General features: G+C 47.0%; 1 protein-coding gene and 1 long non-coding RNA gene across 4 annotated transcripts in view; one reads left to right on the top strand and one right to left on the bottom strand.

Moving 5' to 3' along the window:
- LOC109280554 (uncharacterized) overlaps positions 1-12,636 on the top strand; it is a 20,095-nt gene continuing 7,459 nt past the window's right edge. Inside the window, exons 1-2 of the long non-coding RNA XR_009460011.1 lie at positions 1-133; positions 1,041-1,163. This is a non-coding gene — a long non-coding RNA (uncharacterized LOC109280554). The remainder of the gene's footprint in view (positions 134-1,040; positions 1,164-12,636) is intronic.
- NCR3LG1 (natural killer cell cytotoxicity receptor 3 ligand 1) overlaps positions 2,927-12,636 on the bottom strand; it is a 27,735-nt gene continuing 18,025 nt past the window's right edge. For all 3 annotated transcript variants that reach the window (XM_019477125.2, XM_059722623.1, XM_019477124.2), the window contains 5 exons: positions 11,980-12,294; positions 10,715-11,026; positions 6,406-6,717; positions 4,637-4,705; positions 2,927-3,691 (listed from right to left, as the gene is read on the bottom strand). In XM_019477125.2, coding sequence (XP_019332670.2) covers positions 3,375-3,691; positions 4,637-4,705; positions 6,406-6,717; positions 10,715-11,026; positions 11,980-12,294 — 1,325 coding nt within the window. In that variant the 3' untranslated portion in view covers positions 2,927-3,374. The remainder of the gene's footprint in view (positions 3,692-4,636; positions 4,706-6,405; positions 6,718-10,714; positions 11,027-11,979; positions 12,295-12,636) is intronic.

A 12,636-nucleotide genomic window follows, 5' to 3' on the forward strand; every position in this document is an offset into this window, starting at 1 on the left:
CAGGACAGGAAGGGCTAATGAGAAACCCCTGTGCTGGGGCTGAGCCACAGGACTGGCTGGCTGGAAGAGAAGGGGCTTATTATCCTGAAAGGCTTGCTCTCAGGCCAAAAGAGTTCACTTTGGGTGGGAAAAGGTGAGCTCCTAGGCAGGTGACTGTGGAAGTCACAGTCACAGTTACAGTCAGGGGAACCATGGTGGATAAGGGTGAAGAACTCCCTCTTCTGAGAGGAAGTTGATTTAGAGGGATGAAAATTTGAGTTCATCTGGGGGGAGGTTCTTAGTGTGTGTACCTTGTGGCCCCTTTTTGCTGGGCAGAGAGCCCTTTTACATGGCCCCTTACTTTTTGGGGGGGCTCCTAAAAGTGGTGGGGTGCGTGCCTTTTTATGATTGGTGACAGGTGGAGCCCTGGGTCAGTAGGGAGATGCCTGTGGAGACCTCTTCTGTGGTAGAAAGGCCTGGGTTGCAAGCTGGTGGCCAAAAGGGAGCCCTGGGAATGTGTGTAGGGATGGGCAGTCGATGTGGCCAAATGTTTGGTGGGGGGGATAAGGTGTGTGTTTGGGTTTTTTTTGTTTTGTTTTGCTTTGTTTTGTTTTGTTTAGTCTGGGGCCAGCGGAGAGGGTTCAGGATCTAGCAGGTAAGAAGGCAGCAGGACTGGGGGATTGCGAAGCATCTCTGAGGTTCAGTGTGAGGCTGGCAGCTACAAGGGGAGTTTGGGACTGTTATGGGCTCTTTTTTGCCAGGCAGAGGGCCCTCTTATAGAGTTGTTTTGTTTTGTGGCAGCCGAGAGGGTTGAGGCCCTGGCAGGTAAGAAGGCCTTAGGGCTTTCAAAGCATCTCTGAAGCTGATCCTTCCCCACCCTGACACATGTCAAGCTGAGATGGGGCCCCAGAGTGCCAGGGTTCAGGCTTGCAAAGATGCAGGGCTTGGCATGGCATGTCACGCCAAGCCCCAAATTCTACCCCATGCTTCAATGGGAGCCCTGGGAATGTCTCTGGGGATGGGAGAGTTGGTGTGGATAAAATACATTTTTTCTTTTTCAGTTTTGGGGCAACCGAGACCATTTGAGCCCCAGCACCCCTATGGGCTTGCATAGCATCTCTGAGGCTCAACACCAGGCTGACCAGTAAAGCGTGGAGCTTGTGGCTGCTTGTTGCCTCTCTTTGGTGAGTAAAAGGCCCCCTGACATGCCTTGTAAACATTGTTTTTAAATTATGATAATGCTGTTGTGACCAGCGTCTGAATCTGTTCTTGGTTCATGGTAGTTTTACCCTTCAACCTGTGGTAGCTGTCCTGTTTTGTGGCCTAGCAGCCAAGTGTTGGCTTTCTGTTCGAAAAGTTGGGGGCTCAAGTGTGGCTGTGGGTGTCTGATCTTCAGTCTGTACAAGTCCCCCTTGTGGACTTCTGAGTACTTGTTTATTACACCCAAAATCTGCTGTTCAGATCACAAGCTGCCCTTTAATAGTTCCCTCACTATCTCTTTGTTTTACTGTGGGTCACGTGCAGTACAGACCCAGGGGTCTTGGCTGCAAAGAAGCCCAGAGAACATGCCAGACAGGCAGGCTTTTTGCTGACTCCAGACCTGGGCATTCAGGCTACAGGGAGCAAAGTGCTGTGTTTGCACCTTCCTTCAGCTTTCTTCATCTGGCTTGGGGACTCACTCGGATGAGGCCCAACTTTTCAAGTTTCAGATTTTCACATTTCCAGGATGCCTTGGCTCACACTACATATGGACTTGCAGTGAGAGAGCTATTGAGTCTTGCACCGTGGTATCTCTGGCACTTGCATTATAGCTGCCCAGTGAAAGGCCAGGAGCTCCAGGCTGACTGACCTCCTGAATGGGGCAGAGGTTCCTGCAGGGGTGCCCATGCAACAAGCAAGGACACCAGGAGCTCTTCAGGAGAGCCTTCTGGGTAACACAGGTGTTGTCATCTGCCTGTTACATCTGAGGACCTAGGGGAGAAATTTACTCAGTCAGGCTTCTTGTTGGCTTCTGTGTTTTTGGTGTTGCAGTTACTTTATTCTTGAGCCAAGACTGTCCCCATCTTCCTGTGGCTGGGTGGAGGTGCTTGTGTTCTGGTGCCAGAAGATTTATTTTTGGTTTTCCACCCCCCGCCCCCGGCGCCTTAACACAAGAATAACTTGGGCAGGCTTCTGAGCCCATGGGGCACATTTTTGTAGAGCCTGACTGGCCCTACTATGGGTGCCCAGCTGCTAAGTAGGTATGGTGCAATAACCCCATCTAAGGCTTTTTAATGTGAATTAATTACTGTCAGTTGAGGGGGTAAGGTCAGGCTTGTCTTATGCCCTCCTACAGCAAGCTGAGCTCCAATGGACTCCTGAGCCCACCTGTCCAGTGCCAGGGCTCTAGGGTGGAAAGTTGAAGGGCTGGGCATACTGGGCCCTGATTCCACCCCATGTTTAATTCTGAGCACTTGGAGCTTTGATGCAGATGGGTCCCAGCAAACTGTGGCCAGGGCACTGAGCAGCGCCCCAGGCGTGGCCCTTTTTCCTGTAAGGCTGTCCAGCCACCATCTTGGGGAGCATGAGGCTGGCTAAAAGGCCCCCTGCCACAGCCCCACAGCTACTCTGCTAACCCCAGCAGGCTGAGGCCCAAGTTCAGGGCTGCCTGTGGCCTCATTTTGGTTGCAATTGAATAGATTTTTTTTGGTGGAAGGGTGAGGTCTAAGCCTACCTTGATCCACATCTCTTAAGGAGACTGAGGGCCAAAGAAGTCTGCCCAACCAGGGTCATGGGTACTTCCAGATAGGGGTGCTGCACCGTGGGGATGACTGTCATTATTTTGGGGCTGCCCACCACCTTCTCTCAAGTGTGCCTAAACGGATTTTGGTTTTTTATTTTGGTGGAAAAGGATGGCCTTGAAGACTCCTCAGCCTATACTGTTCAAAGGGAGACAAGGTTCCTTGGGTGAACTTGATATCTTTTATTAGACCAACCCGAATAGTTATTAAGCAAGCTTTTGGGTTCAAAAACCCTTCATCAGGCTAAGGAGGTTTCAGCAGCTGGTGTGTGCTCTTCGTGGATGGAGTGAAAAGTAAAGAAGCCAGGGGCTGGGCTGGGGAGTCAGTTGCCAGGCAGATTATAATGTGTCAAAAATCCAATGTCTATGTTTAGTCCATGATCTCTAGTATCCAGGAGGTTGATGAAAGGGAGTTCATAGGCTTGTCTCTGGGAAGTGTTGTGTAAGTTTCCCTTGAGGATCAGGACTGAGAGACTGGAGAGAGAGAGAGAGAGAGTGGCCCTCCTGTGAGAAGTGTGCCCTCACGGGTAACTGGGTATTCCTGTCTTTTGATAACAGGAGTAGTCTACAGATGGTGATAATTGTGGTGATGTTTACGATCTTCACTCAATGGAGGTCATCCAAGTTTTAAGGTGTAGGTTTCTTCAAAAGTTTCATCTTCAGTAACAACTTCACACCTAATCTTACATTCTTTCTCATCTCCTTTGGTTTTAAAATTTACAGATGTAGTAAAACCAGGCTTATCCTCACAGTCTGTGTTCTCTATTCCTTCTTCAATAGGATATCTTCCCTTATACCATGAAACATAAGTGTTGTCTGTACTTATTCCATATATAAAACATTGAAGTGTTACATTCTCACCAGCCTTTGGGTTGTTGGTAAGGCACTGTATTGTCAGGGTAGGAGCTCTTTCAAGAATAGAGGATCTTGGGTCTGGATTAAAATGGAATTGACAGATAATGGGATCACAAATAAAGCCCTCAGCAATAAATAGTATTAATTAACTGGCCACACTCGCTAACTAAACTGTGTTCGATTGGTAGGGTTTGTAATTTTTTAACAATCCTATTTCTTCCTGTTTACATATCATTGATACTTTTCAAAGGCACTTAAATAAACCAAAGACAAAGTGGTGTAGGCCAAAAGTGCCTAGGCTCCCCTTATTGAGTTCTGGTGGGTACATTGGAAGTCAAGACCATCCATATGGAAGCTCTTTGTGTTCAGATTTCTTCTCTGGCCTCTGCAGGCCCCATCAGCTGCCCTGCCTCTCATGGACCCCAGAATTGTTTCTTGCCATCTTTGAGGGATTTCTATAGCCAAAAGGGCTATTTGTCAGGGTGGTATTAATTTTTTTTGTGTTAATTCTTTACATGCAGTCTAGATGATAAAACGGTACACATCTAGCCTGCCCCACTCCCTCCCTACACATAGATCACAGGGCCTCCTGTGGGGAAAGAGAAGGGATGTTGCCACACAGACAGTGTTGCCTCCTGTCATGCCCCATAAGTCTTTCCTTCTACTGTGCCTGAGAAAATTAAAACAGTGTTCTAGACCAGTGAGGGCCAGACTTTTGGGTGGGCTTGCTACAAATTACCCCTGTATCCACCCCAGGTGTCCCTCTGGTCCCTTTATCCTGCTCAATCTGCTGCTCGGCTTTCTGCTCCTAGCCCTGTGCTCTCTGCTTGATTTGCTGCTTTGCTTTCTGCTTCCTGCCCTAGCTGGAACTGTGCTACCTCTCCTCTCCCGTCTCCTGTATGCTACACAGAGGCTGCCACTTGTGACACCCAAGCTGGTTACCCCTGTTCTAGACCACTGTTAGCATGGGGCTCTGGAACTAATCTGGACATTAGAAATAATACTGTGTGTTAATATACTTACTTGTTAATGATCCTTCGTGATTTTGATTTGTAGTCAGAGTGGACAGATCTCCAGTACTGGTTGAAAAATCTGTAAATTAGGAAAATATATTCTGTTGATTTATACAGTGTACTCCCACTTATATGTATGCTGGAGTGAGACCTTGTTTGCCTCACTGTATAACACAATGCCTGTCCCAATTTGTTGCCTATTATCTGTTATTAACATCTATTACTGGTTAAATGCATAAGCCACTTAAATCCATAGGATCTTTCAGCCTATTTTATAACCTAAATTGTACTCGGAGCAACTGCACCAGAAAACAGTAAAGGGGAAACAGGTGGCAACATGCTGTTTTTAGAAGCCTCAAAAACAATGGGACTGAGTCGGTCTCAGAGCTCCTAATACTATAGCATCGACAGGACTGTAGACAATTCTCTTTAAGTACACAGCACTATCCATGCTGTGGAACTGGCAGCCCTGAAGTCTCTACCTCCCACCATTTTCAAAGTTTCTAATAGCTACTTCTGGGACACTTATTAGCAGCCTTGCAAATGTGGGAAGTGAGTCAGTTTTCAGGGCTGCTAATTGCATAATACTGGGAGTATCTACATGCAGAGCTGACCCTAGGTGGGTGCAGGGTCTGGGACAAATCAGCCTGTGCAGAGCCTCTTTCAGACTGCACAGGGCCATGGGGCCCCTGCAAAGGCAGTGTTGTAGCAATGACATTTGGCGCCTGGGGCCAAGCAGATCCTGTGTGCCCCTAACGAGCCACTCTTCAATGGATGTGAAGCCGGCAGGCAGCATGCAGTAGGGGGGGTGGCAGCAAGCGGCTGGACACTTCATCCGCAGCGTGGGGCTGAACCACCAGCTCCTGGCAGACCCTGCAGGAGGGGCTGCAGCTGCTCTGCAGGACCCTGGGCAGTTGCCCCAATTTGCCCTACCCAAGGGACAGCTCTGTCTACATGAGACATTTACTGTGCAGTTGACTAATTAACTGTGCAGTAAACACCACAGTGTCTACACATGTTCCTCTATTAGGACACAGGAAACTAATAAACTCTGCAGCAGGGTAGGACTAGTAAATACTGCAGAGTGGGTTTTTTATTTTTATTTTTATTTTTTATTTTTTTTTTTTTTTGTGCACAGTAGCACACATGCAGATGCTGAGCTGGCTGCCTGGGGCACGAGGAGCTACCTACTGGCTAATCCCACACTGAAGCCCCCTTGTGCCCCAGCCAGCCCCTTTGCAGCAGGTTGAGCCCAGTTGGAGCAGCCCCAGGTTGGCAGTCTGCCCCCCGGGGCCTGGCAACCAAAGCTGCTATGACCTAACTCGGTGTGTTGTGGTCCAGGTACAAATCTAAGCTGCATGTCTATGAGCTTCACAGCACAAACAAACTATAGAGCAATAAGCTCTGCAGTTTATTGCTGTGCATTAATTGCTCGTGTAGATGTGTCCACTGACAACTAGTATCCTTAAAGAGGATTCACTGTTCATTATCTGAAGTCAGTGCCCATGTTCTGAGCAAGTACACAGCCTTTTTCTCACCCCTGATGCTCTGTACTTAAAGTACCTTGTCATAATAAGCATATGCTTACCATAGGGGTAGATAAGGTATCAATAGGAAAGCAAAATCTTTGCTAAAAAGCATATATATATTTTTGTAGCAATTCATTCTTATTTAGGCCAGTTGCTGGTAATTTTCTATGCATTGTGTAGTGGAAATCAGTGGGCTCAGGAAGTAAGGTACTTTTTGCACTTAAATTGGCTCTTAAAGAACTTGACTTACCTCTGAGTTTCAATTCAAAGAATTTCTCTATAAAGCAATGAGTTGCTAGATGAATAACCTCACATCTGAGAGAAGTTTTATTATCAGATGCTTTTGGAGAAAATTGTAACTTGCTCACATAGAAACATAAACCATTTCTTGCAATTTGAGGATTTAGGGTATTGTCTTCCTGTAACTTCATCCAGTCTTTATACCATGCAACTTTTATATCCTTGGGTGCAAAATCAGATATAGAAGCTTCAAGACAGATGGTCTCATCAACGTTTGGTCGGGCAGGAGTTGCTCTTATTTCAGAAACGGTAGGAGACTTTGCTAAACAGAAGGGCAAAGTTTCCATTAGGAAGACTGAGATAAGATACTCCTGGTGAAATATATTAGTGCGATTATCAGGGAGAAGAAAAATTGAACCAAAGGAGAAGCATTGAAGCCAGTAGTGAACAAAGAGGAACCCAGCCCCAGGCATCCCCTTGGAGAGGAGGGGGGGACAAAAATGGCAGCTGCCACCACTGCTGTCCCAGCCACTATCATTGTCCCAACCAGCTCAACCCCTACCACAGCTGTCAAGCAGTGTGCAGACCATGGTAATTATGTCTGACTTTTTTTTTCCTGTGTCATTGAGCACCTGGCCTTGATCCTGTATAAGTCAGCTGCAATATATTGCACATTTTACAGCAGTGACACTCAATCCTTTGGCCCCGTGAGCCAGATAAGTGGTGTGGTGCTGGCCCACAGGCTGGATCAGATCCTGTGTACCAGATCAGGCCCATTTGCCCATCTCGGGCCCCATGCTGCCCCAGCTGGCCCCAGTGCGCTGAGATCAGGTTGTATGCCAGGATTGGGCCCTGGGGCTCTCCACTATCTCTGTGCAGGCCCTGGGACCTCGTGCTGCCTCCACTCAGCCCTATGCACTATTGGGCCCTGCACACCCAACCTAGCATGCAGGGCCATGGCTTGTGGGTAGGACGATGAGGCACTGAAGGACAGACTTGGCCTATGGGCCAAAGGTTGAGAGCCCCTAAATTTAAATTACTGAGATAAGCAGGGGGATTCAATCCTGTATTAAATAGTTGTGCCAACAGGTTATTTCTCCCTAGTGGCATAAATAAGGCCCTATAATGCAATGTACTTTGTTAGCACACTGATTATGACTGAACAAATCTCAGACCAGCACCCATTTTCATTCAGCCTGTGCCCCAGACCCTTCTGAAGTAATCTACTGCACAGTAAAGCATCACCATCTATGCATACACAACATTTACTGTGCAGTAAATTAGTCTACTGTGCAGTTGGCTATTACCTATAGATACAGGTAGGAGATTTACTGTCCAGCAACTACTGCACAATAGCACACATGTAGACAGCTGACTGGAAGCAAATTGCTCCTGGTCAGCCCAGGTAGTAGGGGGCTGGGACACTGTCCCTAGCCCCAGGCAACTGCCTGCTTCCCAGCCCCTGCTTTGATCAGCAGATTGGAATGGGGGCTGGGGAGCAAGCAGCAGCCCAGGGTAGGGGACAGTGTCCCAGCCCCCACTCTGATCTACTGATGAAAATGGGGTACAGAGAAATAGGCACCTACCCAGGGCAGGGGACTATTTACTAGCCCCAGTACCTGCCAATCAGGGCACAGGGCTGGGAGGCAGCTACCCCGGAGGTGGGACAAACTTGCTCCCTGTTGGCCAGGCAACAGGGGGCAGGAGATTACTCCTTGCCCCCAGGAGCTGCCAGGGCAGGCTCGGCCACCAGAGCCCAGGTGGGGAAAATGTCCCCCTGCCCTGGCAGCAGGAAGCTCCCAGGTCCTGCTCTGCAATTGCGATCACAGAGCGGGGGCAGGGAGCAATCTCCCAGCTTTTGCTCTGTGATCATGATTGCAGAGCTGGAGCAAGGAGGTCTCTGTATGGAGAGAGTTCCCCAGCCAGCCTGGAGCTGGCTCAGACCTGCCCTAGACTGGGACAGTTCCCAGCCAGCCCTGGGCTGCACAGGGAAGACTGCATGTGCAGCCTGGAGCTGACAAGGAACTGTCCCATTTTGGGCAATACCCAGCCAGCTGTACATGCAGACTTCCCTGTGCAGCCTGGGGCTGGCTGGAAAATGTCCCAGTCTTGGGTAGTCCCAGCCCTGCAACTTTTTCCCAGCCTTGTGCCCCGATTGGCCAATCAAGGCACGGGGCTTGGAAGGGGCAGGTCCCAGCCCCTTGCTCCAAGTTGCTGGTGGGACAGCTAGCAGCAAGCCCTCAGCTGGGTGGGGATTCTCCACCCAGGTGGGGAATCCCCACCCAGCTGGGACTGCTCACTGCTAGCTGCCCCACCACAATCTTGGGGCAGGGGGCTGGGACCTGCCCCTCCCCTGCAGCTCTTTCCAAACCCCCTTCCCCTGATTGGAGAACAGAGGCCAGGAGCTCCCTGCTACCGGGGCAGAGGGACATTGTCCCCACGCAGGCTCCACCACCAGAACCCACCCCAGCAGCAGGCAGCTCCTGGGGGCAGGGAGAAATCTCACAGCACTAGCCAGGAGATGGCTGTCTCCTGGCCCTGTGCTCTCTGCCATTCCCTGGGCTAGCACCCAGGGGGAGCCTAGGGGCCTTCTGCAGCAGTCAGCAGGAACACTGCAGGGCCAGAGGGGGCAGGATCAAACTGCTACCAGGAGCAGCAAATCTGTTCCCAAATGCCTGCCCAGGGTGGATTTACTCCAGAGTAGATTACTCTGGAGTAAACCCCTGCAGCAGCATTTGCATAGGTAGATGCCTCTAGTAAGCATAAAGTGCATTAATAGCACGTGTAGATCTGCCCAGAGGATGCATCTGCATGTTAAATTAATACCAAGCAATAAACTCTGGTGCTTATCATGCCAAAGTTTTTTTTTGCTCCTGGATACCATGTCATCATGTGCTCCCAAGACTGCAGCATGTTGAGCTGAGCTGGAGCAGCCTCAACTGGCAGGGGCCCTGATGGTCAACCTGCCAGGCTGAAGCTGCTCTGACCCAGTTCAACAGGCTAAGGGATCAAGTGTATTTACAAGTACAAATTTGTGGCAGAGCTAACTAGTTTCCTGTGGCCTAATAGGACCACCAGTGTAGACCTTGAGACTTTTACTGCAGAGCTAATTAGGCAGCTCTGCAGGAAATGTCTTGATGTGCCAGTGGGGGCATTTATATGCACCACTGTGAACCAGGGGATGAGGGGAGGAAGAGCAACTCCCAGGCTGGATAGAGATTCTGGGGAATCAGCCCCAGGCTCTAGTTGGTGGCATTGGGCAATGGAGGGGTTGGCTGAGGCATGAGGGTGCTAAAGTTCAGGGCTAGGCAGTAGGCAGCCCCTGCACTTCAGCAACATTGTGCCCCAGCCATCCTCTGTCACCATGTATACATGCATATTGGCACACAAGAACTCAATTGTAAAATAGTACTGACGGAGATAATACTATCTGATGATGGAGTTAGTTAATTTACTGGATCCCAATACTGATGCATGTGTAGACAGTGACACTTTACTGTGGAGCTAATTAGTCTTTGCAGTAAAGCGCACATGTAAATGGACCCAGTAAAAATGTTCCTCTTAGAAATGATGCCTGAGGAAAACAGAGTTGGGGGTCATGTGGTCAGATTAAACATAATATATCTGATAAAAATACTAACAGGCTGCTGAAATGGTGAAACCCAAACATTTCATGAGAGAGGGAAACATTCTTTTTTGGGTTTTTTGTGGGGTTTTTTTTGGGGGGGGGTTGGGTTTTTTTGGGGGGGAGGGGGGGAATCATTTCTTGTTTGTGGTTTTGTTTTGTTCTTTAATATAGACAAGGCCTGAAAAAGTGGGTCTTTCTTCTTAACACATTTAACAGAAAAGCATCTCAGGTTCTTCTCCCATTTGGAATTCAGAATTTCTAGATAAATACAACATAAACCCCCCTCAGCTAAATTCAGTCAGGATTTATCTTAGTTTTTGTCAGTCACAATCCACATAGGGAGTTCCAGAGGCAAAAAAAGTTTCCAAGTGGAGATGTCTGCATGAAGTGTTGTATGCACTAGTAGTACATCAAAAAGTAGCCAGAAGTGGGGTGTAGGCAAGATCTCTTAAGCTGCCTCTGCTGTTGGGCTGCTATAACACCTAAACCTGTACTTGGAAGGAGGAAGTGGGGGAATGAGAGCAGAAACATTTTCTGCCCTCTTGTGGGGTCACTTCCTGTCATGGGGAGATAGAGTAATATTGGATAGACCATAAGGAAAAATATATTTGTGGGTAATGGACAGAAGTCCAGATGCACTAAATTCTATCATGCACTAAAGTGAAAGGATCCAATGACTTCATATACATACCTGGGAGTTTTAGGAACATGTATTTTGTAATGGGCTGTGTCAGAGTCTCATGCTTCACTCTGAAGACAATCTTTTTGCCATAATCCAAAGCAGTGGGAGTTAGGTCAAATTTACAAGATGTGTGGAAACAACCTTTTGAGTCCTGTTTTAGGTCCTCCATGATTGAACCACTCCTGATTTCATCCTCTTCCTTTAACCACTGGACTTGAAAATCCTTGGGATAGAAATCCATCACTTCATAGGTTACAGAGAATGGGTCTCCATATTTCATATCATTTGGATGAAAAACAGGACCTGTAACCTTTGGAAAACCTGCAGAAGGTTGAAAAGTAAAGAGATATGTTCTTTAAGGAAAAAATAAAATATAGATATGCTATAATATGTGTCAGTATTAGAGACATGCAGAGGAGGATGTGAAAATTAATCAAACAGACCTTATTGTTGCTTAGCTAATGATTCTGAAAGACAGAAAACTATGGATTAGCGTTACCAAAGATTTACTAAACATGAGACACTTTTTTTTCTTTTGGTGGATTTAATGCATTACAAGACAGCTAAATTCCCAGCTTCCCATATAAACACCTACACTATCTAACTGATTATTCAACTCACTACTTTTCTCAGGAATAACTCCTTTACCTTTTTTATAAAGTATGCAGAGATACTTCATATGCTTATATTCCCTGCCAATGACTTTTTAAAGAATAACTTCTAAGAGATGTTGATTCTTTCTTGTTGTTCATAGGCTTGAAACATAAGGCTGAGACTTTTCAGATCCATGTAAGGGACTTGGATGCCATATTCCTGTTAAAACTCATGAGAATTTGGTTTCCAAATCCCCTGAGAAGCTTTGAAATTCCCAGATTAATTCTGCCTTTAGTAACTGCGTCTATACAAGACACTGACTTGTGCAGTGCATAACCAAGTACTAAATGAGTGAGCAATAACCGGCATTACTGTGCAGTAGCATCCTGACACGGTTGCCTAGTGACATTTACCCTCTGCACATAAGACATCCTTCCCTTAAATGTGTGAGGCTGGGGTCTCTGGAGTTGGGAGAATTGAGCTATTATTGGGAAAGCTTAGGGAACTGCTGTTCTTCCTAGTATTTCCCTAACATAACCAATGGTCAGATGTCAATGTGAGAATTAAACTGATCCAAAATGTATCAACTTTACAAGAGGTCACTGACCTAGAGTAGCAGTGTGAATTAGAACAAAGGAGAGCACATAAATAACTTGTCCAAAAAAGAGCTAGTTAGTCACCTTTTAACATGAGAGGATAAGCTTTTCTTATAGTTCTGCTGCAATGGGTAACTTCCATAAAGTATGTGACTGCATGGTCCTCTGGCTGAGGCATAATTGTGATATAACTTGCTTTATGATGCAGGTTTGTTGCTGTATTCGGCTGGATGTCCTGCATTCTAACTGCAGCATTGCCAAGTTCTTCAAAGTCTCTTATCCAGCGCACCTGACACTCTGCTGGGTAGTAATTAGTCATTGTACAGGATAGCGTGACAGACTTCCCAACTTCAGGAATACTGGGATCACATACAATTTCTGAAACTTGTGGATTAAGTACTGCAAATTAAATAGGAAAAAAGAAACAATATAAAATGATTAGGGAGTTGAAAGATACAGAACCAAAGTGTACACTTTCCATGAGGCTTCCACTGATTTATGAATTCACAGTGGACTTTTCCATAGAAGAGAGCACAGTGATTGGACAGAGGGAAGGGTTTAAAACAAGTTTGAAAACAAGACTAAAACTGCACCTTAGCTGAGATTCAAAATAAAATAACTCTTCAAGGAAGAGCAACTTTCTTCTGTCAGAGACAGAAGGTGTCGGAGACAGAAAGTCTGTTCCATTCTCTGGTGCTTTTATTCTAATATGTTCAAAACAATTTCCCAGAAAACTCTTTT

Source organism: Alligator mississippiensis, chromosome 2 (genome assembly GCF_030867095.1).
Source record: "Alligator mississippiensis isolate rAllMis1 chromosome 2, rAllMis1, whole genome shotgun sequence".
In the NCBI taxonomy this organism is placed as follows: Eukaryota; Metazoa; Chordata; order Crocodylia; family Alligatoridae; genus Alligator; species Alligator mississippiensis.